At 33.0% G+C, this 21,759-nt stretch overlaps 1 protein-coding gene across 2 annotated transcripts; it reads right to left on the bottom strand.

The window, feature by feature from the left end:
- Positions 1-5,188: 5,188 nt before the first annotated feature.
- LOC18442590 (EamA-like transporter family) lies at positions 5,189-16,912 on the bottom strand. Of its 2 annotated transcripts, none has more exons than XM_006852805.4 (8): positions 16,607-16,912; positions 15,314-15,712; positions 8,195-8,412; positions 7,630-7,700; positions 7,419-7,520; positions 6,914-7,031; positions 6,279-6,414; positions 5,189-5,497 (listed from the first exon to the last, which is right to left on the bottom strand). In XM_006852805.4, exons 1-8 carry the CDS (start codon positions 16,685-16,687, stop codon positions 5,435-5,437), a joined length of 1,188 nt encoding a protein of 395 aa, XP_006852867.1. In that variant the 5' UTR covers positions 16,688-16,912; the 3' UTR covers positions 5,189-5,434. The 2 variants fall into 2 exon arrangements, with proteins under 2 accessions (XP_006852867.1, XP_020528202.1); XM_020672543.2 differs by having other exon boundaries at positions 15,314-15,630.
- Between the last annotated feature and the right edge of the window lie 4,847 nt (positions 16,913-21,759).

The raw sequence follows: 21,759 nt of genomic DNA, 5'->3' as shown, positions 1-21,759 counted from the left end.
TATCCATTGTTTATCACATCAAATCTTGAAACAATTAGAGTTTTGTATATTCAATAGGTGGACTGACCATGTGCAGTACCTACCCAATACAACCGTTGTTAGGAGGTGCGAGTTGGTTAAAATGTAGGGATCTTAAAAAAAAAAAAATAGGCTCAAAAAGATATAGTTGGAAGCAGTGTTTTAAAAAACGCCGAGTCGAACCGGACTTGCCCGGTTCAACTCGAAAATCGCAAAAAGTGAATCGTATCAGCTAAAAAATCAGAAATCGTCCGGTTCTAGAGAGAACCGGACGATTCTGTACAGTGAGTCGCCGATTCACTTTACGAAATCGGCGAGTCCGAACAGTGAATCGGCGAGTCCGAACAGTGAATCGGCGAGTCCCGTACGGAATTTTTTTTTTTTTTTTTTTGTAATCCATGATGGATTTTTTTGTCATACTTGATCGATTTTTTTGTAATCCATGATCGAATTGTTTTTGTTTTTTTGTAATCCATGATCGAATTTTTTGTTTTTTTGTAACCCATGATAGAATTTTTTGTAATCCATGATCGAATTTTTTGTAATCCATGATCGAAATGTTTCTTTTTTTTTTGTAATCCATGATCGAAATGTTTGTTTTTTTTTTTGTAATCCATGATTGAATTTTTTGTTTTTTGCTTTTTTTGTAACCCATGATAGAGTTTTTTGTAATCCATGATTGAATTTTTTGTAATCCATGATCGAATTGTTTTTTTCATTTTTTGTAATCCACGATTGAATTTTTTGTTTTTTTTTGTTTGTTTTTTTTTGTTTGTTTTTTTTTGTAATCCATGATCGAATTTTATGTAATCCATGATCGAATTTTATGTAATCCATGATCGAATTTTTTGTAATCCATGATTGAATTTTTTGAAAATTTGTGATTTTTTTTTTTAATCCATGATCGAATTTTTTTTTGTAATCCATGATAGAATTTTTGGAAAATTTGTGATTTTTTTTTTTTAATCCATGATCAAATTTTTTTTTTGTAATCCATGATAGAATTTTTTGAAAATTGGTGATTTTTTTTTTAATCGATGATCGAATTTTTTGAAAATTTGTTATTTTTTTTTTTAATCCATATTATTCAAAGAGAAAATGAGAGAGATGATGATTATGAGGCCACCCTATCCCAGCCATATTATTCACATATCGAGTCTCAACAGCTACAGTATAGGGATGAGCACGACAGTGCAGGTGAGCATGAAAGATGGACAATCTTCGGGGATTTTAGATTGGGAACACAACAAAACACTAACACTCAGGGATTTGAGAATAGTCAGACGCTTGCTAATATCGATGATTCGTTTTTAGATCGAATCAATGAATTGTTAAACGAATTCAATCAATGGCACCAGCGTGACCAAGAAGAACAATAACGTCGTCTATCATTTTATTTTTAGATCATATGTTACTAATTTTATGCTTTATTGTAGTCCATGTATGTTGATATACTTATTCCATGATAATTATATGTTTATCCTTTTATGTGATGTAAATTAAATGCTGAATGGCGGTTCATGCAGGGAAAGAACATATCAATATTCGCATATTCATTCAAAAACATGAAAATTCTTAATAGAGTACCCTCATTTCTTATTGAATTCCTAAAAAACAATATTTATAATGAATTTTAATAATTTTTTCGGATTTTTTTTAAGCTTTATTCTGACCAATTCACCCGATTCCCGATCCGGATTGCTTTTTGGAAGCCCGATCCGAGTCACCGATCCGTTTTTTAAACCATTGGTTAGAAGTAATGGTAAAATATAAAAAAAGTTTATGGCCTCGATAAGGCCCTTAATAGACACAATGGCAAACTAGAATTCATATAGCCAAACCTAATTAATTGGAAAAAAAAATGATGAATTAAGATTAGCAACTTCAACATAATCTCTCTTTTTCCTTTTTATTTTTATTTTTATTTTTTTTTGTTGTTTGCAACTTTTGCTTCTAGAGGAAGGTTGGTGTACGACCGCAACTTTATGAACCCATGGATCAAATCTTGCCAGAAAAAGTTGTTGATCATATCTAGCTTAACTATTATAGATATAAATAAATAAATAAATGACTTATAAGCTCTAAAAATAATATATTTTGCTACATAGATCCACCACATCTGCAATGTTTTTTGAATTCAAATTTCATAATGAAAGCAAGATTAGGCCATCGTAGTAGTTTTTAGCAATGGAATCGCATTATCCTGCAGTGCTTTAAAATGCTATACTCTTCTCAAAAAGCCTAGGCATTATGCTAACCTCACTTTTTTATTAGAAACTCAGCGCTCATTGTACAAAGGGTAGCAAAAAATAGATAGTGATTTCGCCTACTCTCGTCACCATCTAAATCTCATTATTCGATCACAGTCGTCAGGCAGTATTTCATTTTTCACTTTTTTTTCTACAAATCCAAATTATTTAAAATTTAGAGCGTGTGTACATCTTAGTGAGGCGCACCTAGTAAAAATATGAAAAAAATAATTCACAAAATATAAATTGACCAAAATACCTCCAAAAATTTATAGGGGTATTTTGGTTAATTTATATTTTACCAATTATTTTTTTCATATTTTTATTAAATGCACCTCACTAAGATGCACACACACTCCAAATTTTAGATCATTCCGTTAGTAAAAAAAAAATGAAAAATAGAAACACTACCGGACAATTGTGACCGTACTGAAGTTTAAATGGTGATGAAGGTAAACGAAATCACTGTTCATTTTGCCTCTATGCATTTTGTAGTATTTTATATATATATATATATATAAGAAAAGTCTTCCCAACATCTATAGGCAGAAATGAAAATGAACAGTAATTTTACCTACCCTCATCATAGTCTAAAGTTCATCACACAATCACGATTGTCTGATTGTGTTTCATTTTTTACAAATCAGAATGATCTGAAATTTGGATCGTGTATATATCTTAGTGAGACGCACCTAATAAAAATATAAAAATAATAATTCATGAAAGAAAATTGATCAAAATACCCCTGAAACATTTTAAGGGTATTTTGATCAATTTATTTCATGTAAAATATTTCTTTTATATTTTCATAGATTCACCTATTTTTTATGAACACACGTTCTAAATTTTAGATTATTCTGATTTGTAAAAAAAAAAATGAAAAATGAAACACTATCGGACAAATGTGACCGTGTGATGAACTTTGGACGGTGATGAAAGTAGGCCAAATCACTGTTCTTTTTTGCCTATAGGCGTTTTGTAGTATCTTATATATATATATATATATATATATATATATATATATATATATATATATATATATATATATATATATATATATATATATATATAAAAGAAAAATCTTCCCAATGCCTATAGGCGAAAATGAATAATGATTCGCATATACTCAGCACCGTCCAAAGTTTATTGCACGATCCGATAATGTTTTAATTTTCTTTTTTTTTAACAAATCAAAATGGCCTGAAATTTGAAACGTGTGTACATCTTAGTAAGGCACACCTAATAAAAATATAAAAATAATAATTCGAAAAAACAAAATTGACCCAAATACCCCAAAAACTTTTCGAGGGTATTTTGATTTTTTTTTTCAGGTAAAATATTTTTTTGATATTTTTCTTATATTCGCTTATTTTTTATGAACACCCACTCCAAATTTCAGGTCATTCTGATTTGTAGAAGAAAAAAAAATGAAATACTATCAAACAATCGTGCCCGCACGATGAACTTTGGACAGCGTTGAAAATAGACGAAATCACTGTTTAGTTTTTCCTATAGGCGTTTTCCAGTATCCTCCATATATATATATATATATATATATATATATATATATATATATATATATATATATATATATATGGAAAAAGATGGAATTAACCCACTAACTCATATGGACATATGAGCCAACGGCTCAGATTGAATCTGAACCGATCTGACGATCACGAATGTCCGGTAGTGCTGAATTTTATTTTATTTTTCTACATATCCAAATTACTTAAAATTTCAAGTTGTGTTCTTCTCATCAAGACGCACCTAATATAAAAAAAAAATTATTCGTAAAAAATAAAATGACCAAAATACCCCCCAAAGTTTTCGAGAATATTTTGATTGATTTATTTCATATAAAATATTTTTTTTGATATTTTTTTAAGATTCACCTATTTTTTATGAACACACACCTAAAATTCAAAGGATTTGGATCTATAGAAAAAACAAATTAAAATTCAAACACTATCAGACATCCATGATCATCAGATCGACCCAGATTCAATATGAGACATTAGGCTTGTATGCTTATATGAACTAAGTGGGTTAATCACATATTTTCCATATATATATATATATATATAGGGTTTTTTTAAAGTTAACCCCTCAATATACAATGGTTCATGTTAAAAAAGGTTGTAATGGGTGTATTTATCAAATGAATCATTTGTTTTTTTATTAAAAATCATTTAAATATGTAACTTTATCATCAAACCAAAACAAATTTGAAATTTTCACAAAAGTACAATGACATTTTGGATGCTAGTGTTTTAGAATTTTATTTGTAGAGTGCTTTTGTCCTTTAATTAAAATTTCAACTTTACCCCTTATAAAAATGACAAAAATACCTTTATCTTGTAGCAATATTTACAAAATTGCCTCACAAAAATAACTTTTTAAAAAAAATAGACTACAAAATTAATAAATTCACCATTCACAACTCTCCAAATATTAAACTTTTGTAATTTGAAAGGTTGTAAAGTTTAGATTATCCTTGATATATATATATATATATATATGACATACGAGACTAAAAATCACGCTACCTCTCTCTCTCTCACCCACATACGCACACACAAGTCACGTTACCTTTCTCTCTCACACGCACATACGCACGCACAAGAGGATTTCTGCACTCAGTGAAATCAAGCTGAAAATGCGTCTCTATGATCCAAAATCGCTGTCCAGAAAGCTCATAGTGAGTATAAATATGAAAAGATTGTATGTAATTCCAAACTTCTGCTTCCGAAGCTGTGTAATGCAAAAGCCCTAGTGTAGTAACTCGTGGGCAAACAACTTCTCGTGTTGATAACCACACACCAGAGAAATAACACTGAATGCATCCTATACTGATAATGTGTGTGTTTGCATGTGCATGCAGCGTGCGTGTGTGTGTGTGAGTGAGAGAGAGAGAGAGATTAGTTAAATCTTGTAACTTGATATTTATTTCATTTAGGGGCCCATCAAATGAAAGCACACCTCAAATTACACTTCCTTCTGTGAGGCCTTGATTGACTTTCTTTCGCCTCACCCCAACAAAGAATAGGGATAACCCATCTTTCTGTGAGGCCTTGATTGACTTCCTTTCACTTCACCCCAACAAAGAATAGGTATAGCCCACAACAAAAGAATGGCCGTTGCTAAAAGAATTAGCTTGACTAGTGTTACAAACCCATCTTGTAAGAACACCTATCTGAGACATTAGCTATTACAAATCCTGCAAAAACCTGCACAGCACCAAAACCTCATTCAACTCAAGCCACAATCCTCTCTCTCTCCATTGCACCAAATCTCATTCAGCCCAAGCAGCAATCTGCAGATTACTCTCTCTCAAAAACCAATTATGAAGAAGAAGCTATGCTAATTGCAATAACGGAAATACCATCCTTTGGCCTCGAAGGAAAAATCAAGATTAAGTTAGGCATTTCAGATATCCATTATAATTTGGATATTAAGTGTTTGATCAATTATTTCATTGAAGAAGACAAGGTACCTAAGCGGTGGAACTCCATTACCCAATTATTGAGATGGCCTCTGGAGGATATGATAAATTCAAGAAACTCGAGGTCGAGCATTTTCCAATCCCAAGAGAATGATGTAATGGGTTTTCTAGGGTTTTTTTTTTTTTTCTTTACTATTTTTTAGATTTAAGATGTAGGGTTCTTTTGAGTTTCTAGTTTTCTTTAAGGTTATTTTTATCCCTTGCGTCAGTTTCCAGCATCAGTTTCTTAACCGACAATATCGAAACTTGTACAAATCCAAAACTTTCTTGTTTTTATTATATGCTCGCTTTTTGCAAGTTTTCCCCCATTTAAGTTTTTCAAATTCCTTTCTTTTGCTTTCCTGAGCTTCCCCCCCAACACCCCCACCAAGAGGGGATGGGAAGGGGGTAAAATAACTATAATAAATAACTAAATACAAAAAACAAATAAATACGCATACAACTTGAAGATATTCTGAGAAGTTATTCTACCCAATTTTCTGCTCGATTTGTAACAAAAAACTTACCTGAGCCGAGCCAAGAATATAAACAGCTGAAAAATGGCGGCCATGAATCACCATGTCCGCAACCATAGCAAGTGGTATAGTGAGGGACATGCCTAAGGTGGCAACCAAAGGAGTTGTCCAAACCACTGATAATGCCCTGTGCATGAAACATTATATAAGAAAACTTCTTTTCTCGCATATACAAGGTCTTTATTAACCATCTCACGGTTAAGGTTTGTTACATTATATAAGAAAACTTCTTTTCTCGCATATACAAGGTCTTTGTTAACCATCTCACTGTAAAGTTTGTTATCATTCACAAAATAAATCAACATTCACCATCAAAACTAAATGTGTGACATCCATATCATATTGCCCATGCTTCATCTGTCATTTTAAAAGCACATAGGCAAATGATCAAAAGTACCCAGTAATCAATGATGGAAGACGCAGTTAACAAGTGTCCTGTATTTCTGATGAAGGATAACGAAGTTAACCACCTAGGGAGAAGGGCGCCTTTCCATTTTTCTTTTTTTTGGTTTTTTTTGGGGCGGAGTCAGGAGGGGGGGAGAGAGAGAGAGTGCATGGAGAGAAGAGAGAGAGAGAAGATTACATTGTTGAGGAGGGCAGTCTCAACGTTTATGAGTATAACATACCAGAAATAGTCTGAGAGCACGCTCCCAACAAAGCCATTTGCAAGCAAGACTTCATCTATTTTTGCTGAGTGTGGGATGGTGAATTTCGGCTCGATCCCCAAGGCAGTTAATGGCCACACTAATAGAAAATGAACCCAGTGAGTGCCGCTTGCTAGATCTATCTACTTTAAAGTGAAATCTATGGAAAATCATATAGCACATATTGGGGATACTTAATTATGATCTGGCACTGGGGTCACCATCCTTTGTTTAGTTTCCCAGATCACTGTTCTAGTAAATGAATCTCATTTGTCTGTTTTATGGTTATAATATAAAACTTACTGCTATGAAAAGTAAAAGTAGCAAAAAAAGGCTCAAATAAAGCTCTTTCTTTTCAAATGAAAAATTAACTCAAATAGGAAAACTGTTTACCAAAAGAAGCAAAAATTCCAAAACATACTGAAAAAAATGATTACAAAGAACTCATATCATGATAATCAAAAAAAGGTTGTATATCAGATCTTACCAAGCCACCAAAGGGCAACGAGTGTAAACAATCCAATATATCCGAAAAATTTCTGCACATCAATCTTTTCTCCTTCTGCCCCAGAAAACTTTTTTAAAAGCACTGCAATGTGAAATTTGCTAAGTCCATAATCATCCATGGTGAATATAAGAATGACATTCCATGAATTGAATAAAAGGAAAAGCAAAGGATTCATGAGGCCAATGTTCACCAGTGAATAGACCATATGTTACAGCTGAGAGGAGACCAAATAGATCACCAACAAGTGAACGCTTCCCATCACTGCAAGAGAACAAAACCCCGTTTTTAATTTGAGTTTTGAAAAAATTAATTTTTTTAATTGTAGGTATCTAAGGACTAAATGCAAAAAGATTAACGAAATAGACTCAAAATGTCAAATTAAAGAGACACGTTTAAAGCAAAAAGAAAAATGCGAAGCTCCATATAAAGTTGATGAAACTCACTCTTCATATAAGGACCAGACCTCTGCATATACTCAACAAAGACAAAGTAAATAAAACTGTGTTTTGCCAGTTTGAATATATGCCATAATCCAATGAGTTTGGATAACCGAAGTCCATTATGGTCATCACCATCCAATGGAATGGAAGACTGTGATCGAAAGAGAGTGCAACATGCCAATGGAGTCATTTCCAATTCTGTGGGTCCCACTGCGTTCGACACTGACGAACCCATTATAGAATGGTTTTCAATAGTCCATTCTATTACAGTATACAACACGAACAGAGTCGTTTTGAGATAAAAGACAAATTTACCTTGCTGTACTTGTCTGTGTCTCATCAGTAGCCCATGTTTTTCCAAGAGTTGTCATTACAACACCAGCCATACTCACAAATACAGCAACAACTTTGGAGACATTGAGGCTGTCTTGCCCCAAGAGAGCACTAAAAAAGAGTGTGAAGAGGCCTGAAGTTGAAGATAACACTGTTGTACTTGCAACACTTGTTCGGGCCAGTGCAGCATTTGACAAATACTGAAGTAATTACAAAGTATTTGCATAAATATAAGCAACAGGATGCATAAATTCAAGGAAACTTTTGCCAACCACCAAGTCTGAATGGGAAAAGAGAAGGATAAATGCAGAACAAGAAGCATGAGAGATGGAAAGTGTGTGCTAACTAGCCCTTGAAAAGGTATCTATATATATGAACATGAAAGATCACGAGATAAAAGACATCAGTGCCCTTAAATACACTTGTTACATTCTAACACACTGTATCAAGTTGATGCTGATTCTGAAGTATGCCCAATTTGCTAATAATATGTTCCAAGCTTGCACTAGCACTTTGGTAATCGCTCAATTTCTTCACAGATATCCTCATGAATCACACTATATAGGACCTAAGGACAATATAAATTTAGCGGTTCTAGATCAAATTAAGAAACAAAGGTGAGTAACAAAAGACGGCATGGGAACATTAGATGACATCCAAACAAATTCATGAACAAAATGCAAGAAAAATAAACACAAACATTTCTAGCTGGTGTGAAACAAAGATTGCCAGCCTTTTTTTTTTAATATTTACATAGATTGCCAGTCCTTAGACCCATATGTATTAAGTAGAAGGCTCTATCCTCGTTCCTTTTCTTTTATTACACCTTGGCTTTTCTTTGGGTCCATTGTGGTGGTGCAAACAAGAATCAGACAAGTTTATCACGACCGAACAAATCGGACCAGCTCGTCCAACTGATTGGTTTGCCTTGGCAGGTCTAGTCCAATGCAAAAAACTGGATTTGATTGACAACCTATCAAGACCAATATTTGACCAGTTTTGACTAGTTGAATGCAGCTATTTTTGAACGGTTAGATCGATTAAACAAGGTTAGGAAACTTTTTTTGTAATATATTTCATATTTTTAAACTATTATTCCTATTTTCTTTTATTTTTCTAAAGATATAGCCGGACTAGTTTAACTGGCGATCGGACCGATTTTGATCGATTGGACCCTTAATCCAGCCAATTCTATTCTGATAACACTTGATCAATGATCAATAACATAAAGGTAGGCAAGCACAAGAGGAATTATAATCTGCCCTAAGGTTAAGAAAAAATAATTTTGTATGAGCATAGAAGGCAAATAGTCAAGATAATGGCAGAAACTCAGATGTGAAACAAAACTTGTAACCACTGAATTTGTATTATAAAAAGTAAGGGCATTTTCATAGGTAAGAAGCTACAATATCCATGGGGAAGAAGGGATATGGCAGTGCTAAGGAAATCGGCCGCCTGGCTGCCTAGGCCAAAGTGAATTGGTCTAGGCCGGCAACCTAGGCATTGAAGTGCCTAGGACCTAGAAGCCTAGCTGGCACCTCAAAGCCCTTAGTGAGACGACAGGAAAATAACCTGGGGAATTTTACGCCATCTTCCCCACTCTTTAAGGGGTAGGGGGAAGGATTTTGGGGGGCAATCCAACCCCGAAAACCATTTTCACATGCTTTGGAGAGAGAAAAACCCCAAAAAAATAAAGATTTTTGTATTTTTTCAAAATCAAAAGATCTTTTGAACTTTTCAATCTCTTGCCAAATTGAAAAGCATTAAAGCCTATAATTTTTGTGGCTTGAGATAGTTGTGAAAGAGGGCTTTTCGCAACCATCGGCACCGATTGATGCAGGAAGGAAAGGTAGGAAACTAAATCCACCTTTCTCCTAAACCTTAAAATAGTAAAATCAGCAATAACAGAGAAAGGACATGGCTATAAATCAAGCCAAGAGATGAAGAAAGGAGATGGTTCCATTATTCAACCTTCTTTTTCTTTGTCGGCTCAAATATAATTTGTGGTACAAAAAATTCCTCAAGAAATGGATCTTAATATGTATATTGAGAAATCAATGAAAATTTATCAAATATAGATATCCTTGAAGTCCCTTTGAAAATAGCGTAAGATACTCCAAACTCAATTTTCTGGTCTTTAGAAGCTTTCTCGACATCTATTTCATTATTCCCTGAATCTAAAGCCACAATTTGCAGATTCTAAATCGACCATGCTTTCACTGCACTACTATGATTCCAATACCCTAAATCTCTCGACTACTCCACCTCTTCAATATTAATGAGATCTTCAAGGGCCATGATTTGGATCATTCCTCCTGTTGCTTTCTCTCCATATTCTTCACCCTCTTCCAAAATATCTTTATCAACGTCTTGATCCTTATCATGGATCGGATCATGAATAGTACTCATGAATAGTAAATAAAGAAAATATAAGAAAACCCTAGAATCCCAAAAAAAAAATTAAAATCCTAAAATTAAATCCTAAAACTAAAATCAAAATATACATCCTTTAAATTTGAATAGAAATTAAAAATAAGTATAATTTTGCCCTCCAACACTGCTTTGAGCCAAAGACCAATTGCATTTTGAAAGGTCTGTATAATTATAAGTTAGGTTTAGGGTTATTGTTTTTTACAAATTATGGGTTTATATTAATTTTTTTTTTGTATTTTCTTTTTGTTCTTCCATTTTTTTTCAAGGATTTAGATTTGTGCACCATATTAAAGAGTGGGTTCTGGTTTGTGTTTAATGGCATTTTATTAAAGACTAGGTAAGTCAATGTTAATAAAATGTCATTAAACAAAAAATAATAATCCCAATAGATTTTATTCTACTTTATCAGTCTTAAATTTGTCTTATAATTTAAAAGGACAATTCTGTTATTTTCTTCTACTTTATAGTCCCTTTTCAATTTTCACGATTTCTCTTTAATATTTGGTGTTGCATTAGTGAATTTTTTTTAACTCTTTGGACAAATGGGTTATCATTTTGTAAGTTTTTTATAGTTTTGATTCTTTTGAATCTTTTGATTTTATAAATTATTGATTGTTTCTCTAGGATGGGTAACTTTAGTGTTTCAATATTTACTTCAGTTTTGCATCCTCAACTAATTACTTGAGTTTTATAAATCATTGAATACTTAATTAGTAAATACTAAATAGTAAATTCTTGAGTTTTGCATCAGTATTTTTTATACTTAAATTATTAAGTATTTATTCCTTATTGTCTTTTTGATGCTCAATAATAGTGACCTTTTAATAAAGTCATCATTTTGTTTTTCAAGATTTAAGTGGGTGAACATACTTCTTCTGGTTCTAATAAAATAAACAACTGAATAGTTAACATATTCAAAAACAAATAATAATAATAATGAACAACTTGATCTGGGGTGAAAATATGGCTCATTTCCAAGTCCAAATGACAAGAATTGTAGTGAGCGCAAATTTTGTAAGAAAAAATACAATGCTAGCATTAATAGATTGAAGAAACATTTGGGCGCCATTAGAGACGCTGAAGTCTCATGTACTCATGCAAAACTTTAGGAAAGAGATGTTGGACCATTTGCAGGGGGTTCAAAAGATATTGATGATATCACTAGATTAGTTGATATTCGGGGAGAAAGAGAAGAGAAATATGTTCAAGAAGGGGGCTATAGTAGTTGGCCATTGGAGATGGGCACAGAATGCCTCTAGCAAGCGGGCCTATGGATTCTTACTTCCACACCCTGATCCTGAGAATGTTGTTTGACAACAGGGGCAAAGTGACAAACAACCATGGACAACCACTTCAAGAATGAACAAAAGGTGAGGGTCGGTCGATATGTAGCTAGACGGATCTATCAAGTTGGGATCCCATTCAATGCTGCTAGCTTGAAGAACTTCAAATCATGATGGAAGCAATGGGGCAAAAGTAAAGTTCCTACATGAGATGAACCTATGGAACCCCTAATTAAAAAAGAGGCGCAACTCACCAGTGATTATTTCAAGACACATAGGGATACAATAGTTTAAATAAGGGGTCACTGTAACAACCAGCATATGGAACGATAAGAGGCAAAGGAATATTATGAACTTGATGGTAAATTGTCCAATGAGGACAATGTTCTGGAAGTCCATTGACACATCGAACAAGATTCATGATGCAGCTTTTATCCTTGATTTTGTAGAAAAATGAATTGAGGTGGTGGAAAAGAGCCACGTAGTCCATGTGGTTACAAAAATTGCTACAGGCAACTTTGCAGTGCTAAAATGTTGGAGATGAAGAAGCTACAAATCTTTTGGACACCAGCTGGGGCTCACCACATTGACCTCATGCTTGAGGTGATTACAAAGATGAAAGCAACGGCCTCAACTCTTAAGAATGCAAAAGCCATCATGATGTTCATATACAAATACAACCACACGTATGTAATGGCTTTGATGAGGAGGTTCACAGATCAAAGGGGCTTGGTGAGGCCTGGCATCATTAGATTTGCAAGTGCATCAAGACAACAAGTAGGAAGGCAGTGGCTGACTTAGTTTTGGCACCAATTTTGGAAAAGGGTTGTCGAAGCCCTCCAGGCCTATGAACCTTCCGTTAAGGTCATGCCCATTGTGAATAGCGAGAAGGAGCCGGCTATGGATCATATTTACGTGGCAATGGACGCTCCCAAGGAGGACATCAAGAAGAATTTTGGTATAATGGAAAACACTATTTTCTTGTTTTGAAGATTGTTGAGGAACAATGTAACCTGCAGTTAGAGAGGCCGTTTCACTTAGTAGGGTATTATCTCAACCCTGCACATTTCTATGATAATCCTCATATATATACTATGGAATGTCTTATGTCTGCAATCAACCAAGTACATATTGAGACTCATCCCTAGTACAGAAGAATAAGACCAATCGTCAACCTAGCTGGACAGCTACACATTCTTGATGAGCACAATTAACAGGGAATTGGCAATAAGGTAGAGGAAAACCCTCTTTCACAGTAAGTTTAACATTTGTTTTTTCATTGTGAATTCGTGATTGAGTACTTTGTTCTAGGTCAAACTTCTAAAATCTATTTTGATGTCTAAATATAATAGCATATCTATTAGACTCTGTTTATTTTTATTTATAGGTTCATGGGGGACCAATCACAGCAAAGTTCTAGTCACTTGCAACAGATGGCCATGTGCATATTGAACTTGACATGCAGCTCTTCTGTTTGCAAGCTCAACTTTAATTCCTTTAAGATGATAATTTCTTAACTTATTTAATTGATTGTCCACTAAACTCATATACTTTTTTTATTTTTTTATTTTCTAATCATGTGTCATGCCGTCCAGCATATTTTTTAAGATAAACAGGCTTTAGCAGAAAGGATTGAATGACCTCATTTTCCTTCAGTTTAACAAGAAGCTTAACGAACAATATCTAGATGATGATGTAGTCAACCCATTACTGTCGACATATGGATGATAGATGAGAGTGGTTGGTCAATGCTAGAGATGATCCAATATTCCTTGGAGAGGACTTGACTTGAAGCCAAGTTCGCGAGGCAACTGGATGACAATTAAGCCCCGTGATAGACACAAGATCTCAATCTCCAGGAAAAGACTGAAGAGAGTGAGGGAAGAGGATGCGGAGAAGGTGGCAGATTCACAGGCCTGGGGAAGAAAAAAGAATATGTGGAGGAGAGAGACGATTCTGGTGATGATGGCATGGCATCATCATGAGATGTAGAGATGTAGACATTGTTGATAATGATGATAAAACTCAATTGCCGATTTGAGTTCATCATATTTGATGCATTATTTATACTTTAGACTTGTGAATTTTGTCAGTTTATGTAAGGCTTGTAAGTTGTGATTTGTTTAACTTTTGGTTTGTTGGTGTAATGAGCTGACAATGTAGAATGCTGATTTTTAGGATTCGGGCATCTCTTAATCTTTTATAGCTCTGTAATTTGAGAGATACAATTTCAATTTTAGTGCGCATGAGAGTTTGGGGGACTTAGACAATTTGTTCCATTTGTTTTTCAAAAATATGGTTTGGAAGATCAATTTGGGGGGTTTGGCCTCCAACCCAACCCCTCAGACATCATTCTTGGGGCATAGAACCCCCACTTGGAATGCCACCTAGGGCGCTAGGTGCCCGCCTAGGTGGCCGGCCCACCTCTAAAACTAGGATATGGCAGCAATTGCCAATGTAGTGGAGAGAATTTAGGTAGGAAGAGTAGCAAGAAGGGAAGCTCCATTAATTGATTTCAAGTTTCAAAGGAGGAATTTCAAAAAGGAAGATGTGGCGTTTGGGACAAGGAACTAAAGAGGAGAAGCATAAGCATCCATAGAAAGTGAGGATATATGTCTTTCATCAAAGGATGTAAGATTTGCCCGATGGAAGGAAAGAATGGAGATGGGAACAGAGCATGGACTTGATTGGTTATAGTGTTGCCATTGCAACACTATGTACATATTTGAATCCCAATCCTGACCAACCCAAAAAAAAGGCAAAATGGCGATTTTATTCATAAATAACATAAGGCCAAGGAAATTTCCTTCCTATGGGGTGAATGTTCATCCAAGCTTGACCTATTTACAGTGGAAGAACCATCAAAAGTTTTAGAAGCTATCAGAGTCATTTCGACCAACATGTTACAGCAGGGTTTTTCGTATGACGATTCCTATCTTTGCAGAGAAAGATGCCTATACAGCATGCGACATAAGAAAGGCCATTACAAACTTCTAGTGTATAGAGCTAGATACACTGGTAAGTCTCATATATCTTATAGACATCTAACACAAAAATTCGGCCACAAAATCCTTATTCATTTTCCCATAGCAATCACTTAAGAATCAAAGGTTACAAGCAACTTACTTGCAATAGGTTATAACGCAACTGCTATTCGCATCTAAATATAAGATATCCCAATTTGATCAAGGAGGTGCCAATTGCAGATATAAAAAACAATGAATTGGGACACCAATGCATTAGACTTAGGAAGTTTCCTTTTCTCCCACTTTATCATAAACAATTTACTCAATTGCACAGAGAAATCATTCAACCAACCATTATCAAGCGATAATAATATAGAAGAAGCAAAGATAGCAAATAATGAACCTCAGCAAAAGCTTACCTCAGTTGCAAACCAAATAGGGGCAATATAAAAGCTGAACTTAGCAATTTCCATTGTCGTAAGCTCCTTACTTTGCTTCAATGAGTCCAAATTGTCTTTGTGTTTTGCTATCAATGGCCTTCCCTCCTCTTGAGCAGAAAGATCTAATTCACTATCCTTTCTGGTCAAAGTGCTTTGCATTTCCATTTCAAAAACCTTGTCGGCACCAATAAGTTTCAGAGGTGAACCAATTCCTGTTGATTTATCAAGAGTTTCAACACTTCCTTTGCTCTTAGCTGAACGTTTCCTCATTAACTTGCATGTAATATCCTTGATAGCTGCTATTGGAAGATAAACAACCATAAGAGAGGCTCCCAAATAAGTAAGAGCAAATGGTTGTCTATAGTCTGTAAATATTTTCTGCAAGATAAACATTAAAGATTCATGAGATAGGAGTAATCAACCAAACTCTTTATATGAAATACAAAAGAGAAAATTATAATAAGAAAAAGGATGACAACATATAAATTACAAATACTTTCAATTATGGAAGCTCACTAAAGTAAAAGCTGCCAATCGATGAGCAGTCACATGCATGGTGCCCAATCTTTAAGGGCGGCCAAAATTTAAGGCAAATTTAGATGTTCCAACATAGGAACTTAGAACAGCATTTAAATAAGAAAATTAAGAAATTTACTCTGCACATACTTCCTTTTCCTTTTCCTTTTCTATTGGCAAATGTGATCCCTAAACAAGCTATTGGAGTTCAGTGACCAGAATCCCAAAATATGGAGACCAAATATTCTCTAATGGTACAAATTCACCAATTTTATAATCCCAAAAAAATAGAAACTAAACAACAATAACCATATAGAAAAAATCAGATTTGGCCTATTCAATATATAGAGAAAGAGAGAGTGATAGAAGAAAACCACTCTTTTGTAAAATATTTCCAGAATTCATATGAAGAAAATGACAATTTCAACTTTTGCATGATAAAAATTTTTGAAAGAAAATATTAAAAGTTTTCAACGACTAACACCGCCGTTAAAATTAACAGTTACCAGAGCCAACAGAGAAAAATGAGCCAAAAATCAACAAAAAGCAACAGACCACGAGAATCAAGCAATTCACCCACAATTACGAAGCAAAACCAGCAAACTTAACAGATCGACAAACGGAAACGGCCAATAAATAAATAAATAAAAGTTCGTATAGCAAAAATAAAAAATAAAACCAAGCCAGGAAACAACAGATTCAAAAGATTGCAAACAAATTCATAGCTGTGTGCCTTTTCGAAAGAAAAATTCATACCTGTGTAACTTCAGCAGAGGTAACCCATATGATAACTGTTGTACCAATGAGGAGTAACCCAGCGTTATACTTCCAACCCATTTCCGGATTCTTTGTGAACAAATTAATACAATGAAGAAAATAGCAAATTTCAGATCTTTAACCACCCCAATTCATGGTTCATGCCCACGAAGAACGAGCCCCATTTCATTTTCTAAACCAGATCAGGAGAGAGAGACAGAGGGCGGCGGGGGGGGTGGAGGCAGGGTTCTCGATCTACACGAAGTCCATGCCCGGCCAAACACCAGGAAAGAAAGGAGTTTTATTAATCATTAAAGAGGTTACTCCGTTTCATTTATAATAAATGTTAAAAAATGGGTTAATTCTTTTTGCCTTTTTATGCAGTTGTTAATTAATATAAAGCCAAATACTAACCATCAAGTTTCAGACTAATTTAATTACCCACAAAAAAGGTTTCACTCTAATTTAATTTATCAGTTCTTAACGACATAGTTGTTATGCGGCCAAGCCGACATATGTAGAAATGCGGGCCTTTTAATAAAGCTATTTTTTAGATAGATTTTAAGATTTAATTTTTAAAAATATGTAATTCATGGAAATCATGAATATGAAAAAATAAATAAATTTTAAAAAATTAAAAATAATAATTCTAGTAAAAAATTGGTCGGGTAGGTTCTATTATTTTTAGATAGTACGCCTACGTACTTACAAATTTAAAATGGATGCTTTATACTTTTTGGACCATGTGTGCAGACATACCGTCCAACCCGCATGAAACAATTTTTCTTTTTTAATAATAAAAAAAACCGATTCAGTTTTATATTTTATTCGTAGAGTCTTGCCTGTCTTTGTATCTGCCATTCCTATTTTCCAAATGGAAAAGTTTATATAGAGCCTAGGCTCTAAACAATCAAATTAGAACCTAGCTCTAAAACTTTATTAGAAAAAGTTGTTTTGATGTTCAAATTTCATTCAATTGATCATCCCGACATCAACATGCATGAAAATAAGAAAAAAGTGGATTTCAAATTTTGTAAATAGTGCATCTTATAATGTATTTTTGGACCATCAATTTTCAAAATTTTCAAATTTTCATTGTTAAGCTTAATTTACATTATTTTTGAACCTTTAAATTTTATAACTAAAGACAAAAATATAATTTAAGGCTATCACAAAATTTTTAAAATTAAAACCATATTTCTCGACATTATTTAAAGATGGGCTTTAATTTGATTGTTCGGAGCCTCGGCTCTATACAAACTGCACCCCTTTCCCAAATCTCTCTAACCTTTAAAAATAGAAACTAATCTCTTTCCCTCAAAATGAAAACTAACGTCTCTGCTATCTACTACTTCCAGGGTTGGGCCGAGTTTTAGAATGAAAATAACACGTCCTCTACTTCAAATACTGACTAAGGCCGAGTTTTAGAATGAAAATAACACGTCCTCTACTTCAAATACTGACTAAGGTTATTTTGAGAAGGGTGCCGATTGTATAGAGCCTAGGCTCTAAACAAACAGAGCCCGCCTTCAAATAGTATCGAGAAATGTGGATTTAATATTGAAATTTTTTGTGATAGACTTAACATATATTTTTATCTTTATTTATGAAATTTAAAGCTTCAAAAATAGTGTAGATCGACATATCTATAAAAACTTTAAAATATTGAAAATTGACGATCCAATAATGCATTCTAAAATACACTATTTCCAAAACTTTAAATCCATCTTTTTCTCATGTCCATACATCTTGATGTCTAGATAATTAATTTGAAGATATTTGGGCATAAAAACATCCTCTTCTAGTGAAATTTTTTATATAACCTCTAATTTTTTTGTTTAAAACCTCGGTTTTATATAAACTTTTTCCTTTTGGGAAAGAATAAAAACCAACAAAAAAAAAAAAAAGGGCACCCATGAGTAAACTATGAAAAAATAAAGATATTTATGCATTATTTTCCCTTATCCAAATACACATTACATATGAATTGTTTAACATTCTAATTGTATCTCTTGATTTTAACTCCAAATATCATAAAAAGTCACGATCATGAGTACAAAAGGTTAAAATGTTAAAAGCACAAAGTTTATATAAGGTTGGAGCATTTTGCTATAGAATTAAGATGCACTTCAAAATTAAGTCATTTTTTTTTTTCGAAGATGAAAACCTTCCATTTAATCATCTCAACCTATATATATATATATATATATATATATATATATATATATATATATATATATATATATCAAGTTCTAAAAATAATATATCTTGTAACAAATAGTATGAGCCATCTATTTTCAACGTTTCCAAGTGTTTATCACCATTTTTAAAAATCTAAATATTATAATTAGAGTTGGATATGGACTTTCAAGCTATTGTAGGTTTTCCAACTCCGAGACTGCATCTTCCAACAAAATACAGAGGTAGGGGTGGCAATGGACCAAGACCCGATTCTGCATCTTCCAACAAAATACAGAGGTAAGGGTGGCAATGGACCCAGACCCGATTTGGGACCTGAGGCTTAGACGTGATATGGGTCAAAAAACTGGTCGGGTCGTCATCCAAAGCTTGCACTACTCAATCCGGGTCCATGTACGGTAATATTTTTTCGGTCCTAATAATTGAAATATAATTAAATAATTTTTGGATCGGGTCTAGGTCACACACTATATTCAAGTCCGGGTCTACGTTTGGTCGGGTCCATGTTCCATAACATTTTTGGGGTTTGATTTGGACTCGTCCTGTTACCACCCCTGAATAGACCAGAGGTGTGCCTTACCTCTAATAAGTATTTTAATAGAAATTTCCAAGAAAAGGACATGCAACTTTATACCTAACATCTTATTTTCTATTAATGCGTACCCGACAACCTACGTAATAAAGGTATCTATTTTTTCAGAAGCTGAATAGTGTTACTCGTGTGGGGATAGGGAATATTTTCATCCTAATTTGGTGAGGAACAATTTCCTTTTTAAACACAAATTAGGCATCTTACCCCATATATGACATAAATGGATAAAGGTTTCCAGTGCCGATCTAATTTGCCCAATGGATGGATTTAAATTTGTGTTGATCTGACGGTTAATGTTGTAGCGTGATAATTAATTTTTGAATTTTTTTATATATTTGAAGCATGAGTGATTTAAAAGCGAAAAACAAACAAAAAAAAAAAAAAGAGAAAGAAACATCACATTGTTCTTATTTTTCAAAGGAAGGGTGTGGTTTGCATAAGGTTGTAACCTTAAACAATCAAAGTAAGGCGCACCTCCAAACTCTTTCATAAGATACAATTTTGATGTGGAAAATTTTATGATTGTCTGAGAATCTATTTTCCTATCTAATTATAAAAAACTAAACTCTAAAAAGTGTTCAATACAACTAGAAAATAAGATCTATTATCTCATGAAAATATTGTGAATGGATAGACCAGATAATGTGTTTCAAGATGTACTATTTTTAAGTCTTGAAATTTTTTTTCTCCATATTCATATATATTGATGTCCAGATGATTAATTTCATGGTTTTCCATTATCAAAATAGCTTTTCTTGAAGGCCTTTTGAGGTGCATCTTAATTCTACAATATAAGGCATCAACTTTATGTAAACTTTTTCCTTTTTTAAAATAAAAAATTTACATAAGATAATACACTTAAATATGACAAATATACTCCTAGTTCTACATAGCTAATACATAACAATATGCTATTTATTTGTAGTGCAGAACAATTAAGAGCATTTTTGTCATTTGGGTAAAGTCTCATGGGTCAAATTACTGAAATAGCCCTCTTTGGTTCTCATTCCAAATATTGGATAAGGGTAATTTTGGTATTTTAAAAAGTAAGATGGCACTGAGTGAAATAGAAAAATAAAGTAAAATATGCCTTCAAATGTAAGTAGGGATCATATGAGCCCTTTAATGATATTTTAAAGGGTTTCATCCCCAATGATATTTCTAAAAACATTATTGCCTCATCTCTAGACCTTTTCAAGATAATACTTTGGGAATAAAAAATCTCTATGCTGGCTCTAAAATCAATTTCCACCACCTATTATAGAAATTGTAGCGAAAAAATGATGCAGATCTTGCAAATCCATGAACACTTAAAAATGAACCATATAGATAATGTGTCATACATTGGATACCCGCAAAGAAAATTTGAGATGCATTATGATGATAGAGTACATACTCTCACAAGAGCAAAAATATACAAAAACTTCCCCAGAAAAAACCTGGCTAGAGGCATAGGCTAGTCTTCATAGTTGCCACTAGTGGTTTACAAAATAGATCGGTGTCTCGGATGGTTTACAAAATAGATCGGTGAATCGGCGTTTCGAATCGGGAATCAGTTGGATTCGGCTTTAAAAAAAAATTTAAAAATTATTAAAAATCATTATAAATGTTTCTTTTTAGAAATCATTATAAATGAGAGCACTACATTAGTAGCTTCTATTTTTTGCATCAATATACGAATATTGAAATGTTATTTATTTGAATGAAGATTCTCATCAAACATTTATTAAAACCTAACTAAATACAATATTATACATTAAAATTATAATTATTGGTTTGTATTTTATTATTTTATCATCATTTTAATATACAAATAATAATAAATTTGAAATTTGTCTTATAATATCATCTAATTTAAAAATATAATTGACAATTATAACAAAAAACAATACATTGCATAATTTATAATGCAAATAAATTAATAAATAAAATATAAATTTTGACTATCATTGTAATTAGTATAATTATTAATTACAATATTGTAATAAACATGATTAAAAAAACAAGGGTATGACCTTCACAAATAAATAAATCTAATATATAATAATTAGTGTTAATAGAAATATGTAATTTAGTAACATAAATTTGCAATCATATTTAAATAAATTTTTAAAAATAAAAAAATAAATTCATATTTGCAATGTGAGATAATTGATAATGTAACTTGAAATAAATTCTCACATCGAAGTTATGTGCACGCTACAAGACGAGCCCACTATTTTAAACCTTCTTTTGCTTTAGGGATAATGAATAGTCTCACATCAAAGATTTTTAGAAGGCAGAGTCAATATAAAATGGCTTTAACATGGCTAGGCGTAATATTATTCAAATAAAAAGAAAAGTAATATTTTTCAAATAAAAA

The sequence above is a fragment of the Amborella trichopoda genome, chromosome 13 (genome assembly GCF_054954075.1).
Source record: "Amborella trichopoda isolate Santa Cruz 75 chromosome 13, AtrichopodaSantaCruz75HAP2 v2.0, whole genome shotgun sequence".
Classification (NCBI taxonomy): domain Eukaryota; kingdom Viridiplantae; phylum Streptophyta; class Magnoliopsida; order Amborellales; family Amborellaceae; genus Amborella; species Amborella trichopoda.
Note: the sequence above shows the minus strand (reverse complement) of the source record. Positions and strands in the feature narration are given on the sequence as shown.

Bases quoted from the DNA above. Each gene is read 5' to 3' on its own strand.
- LOC18442590 (XM_006852805.4), bottom strand. From the start codon at position 16,687: ATGGGTTGGAAGTATAACGCTGGGTTACTCCTCATTGGTACAACAGTT. The intron at 7,701-8,194 runs GTAAATTTGTCT...GTTCTCTTGCAG, and splicing joins ACACAGACAAGTACAGCAAG to TGATGGGAAGCGTTCACTTG. The intron at 6,415-6,913 runs GTATGTTATACT...TTTCATGCACAG, and splicing joins GTGCTCTCAGACTATTTCTG to GGCATTATCAGTGGTTTGGA.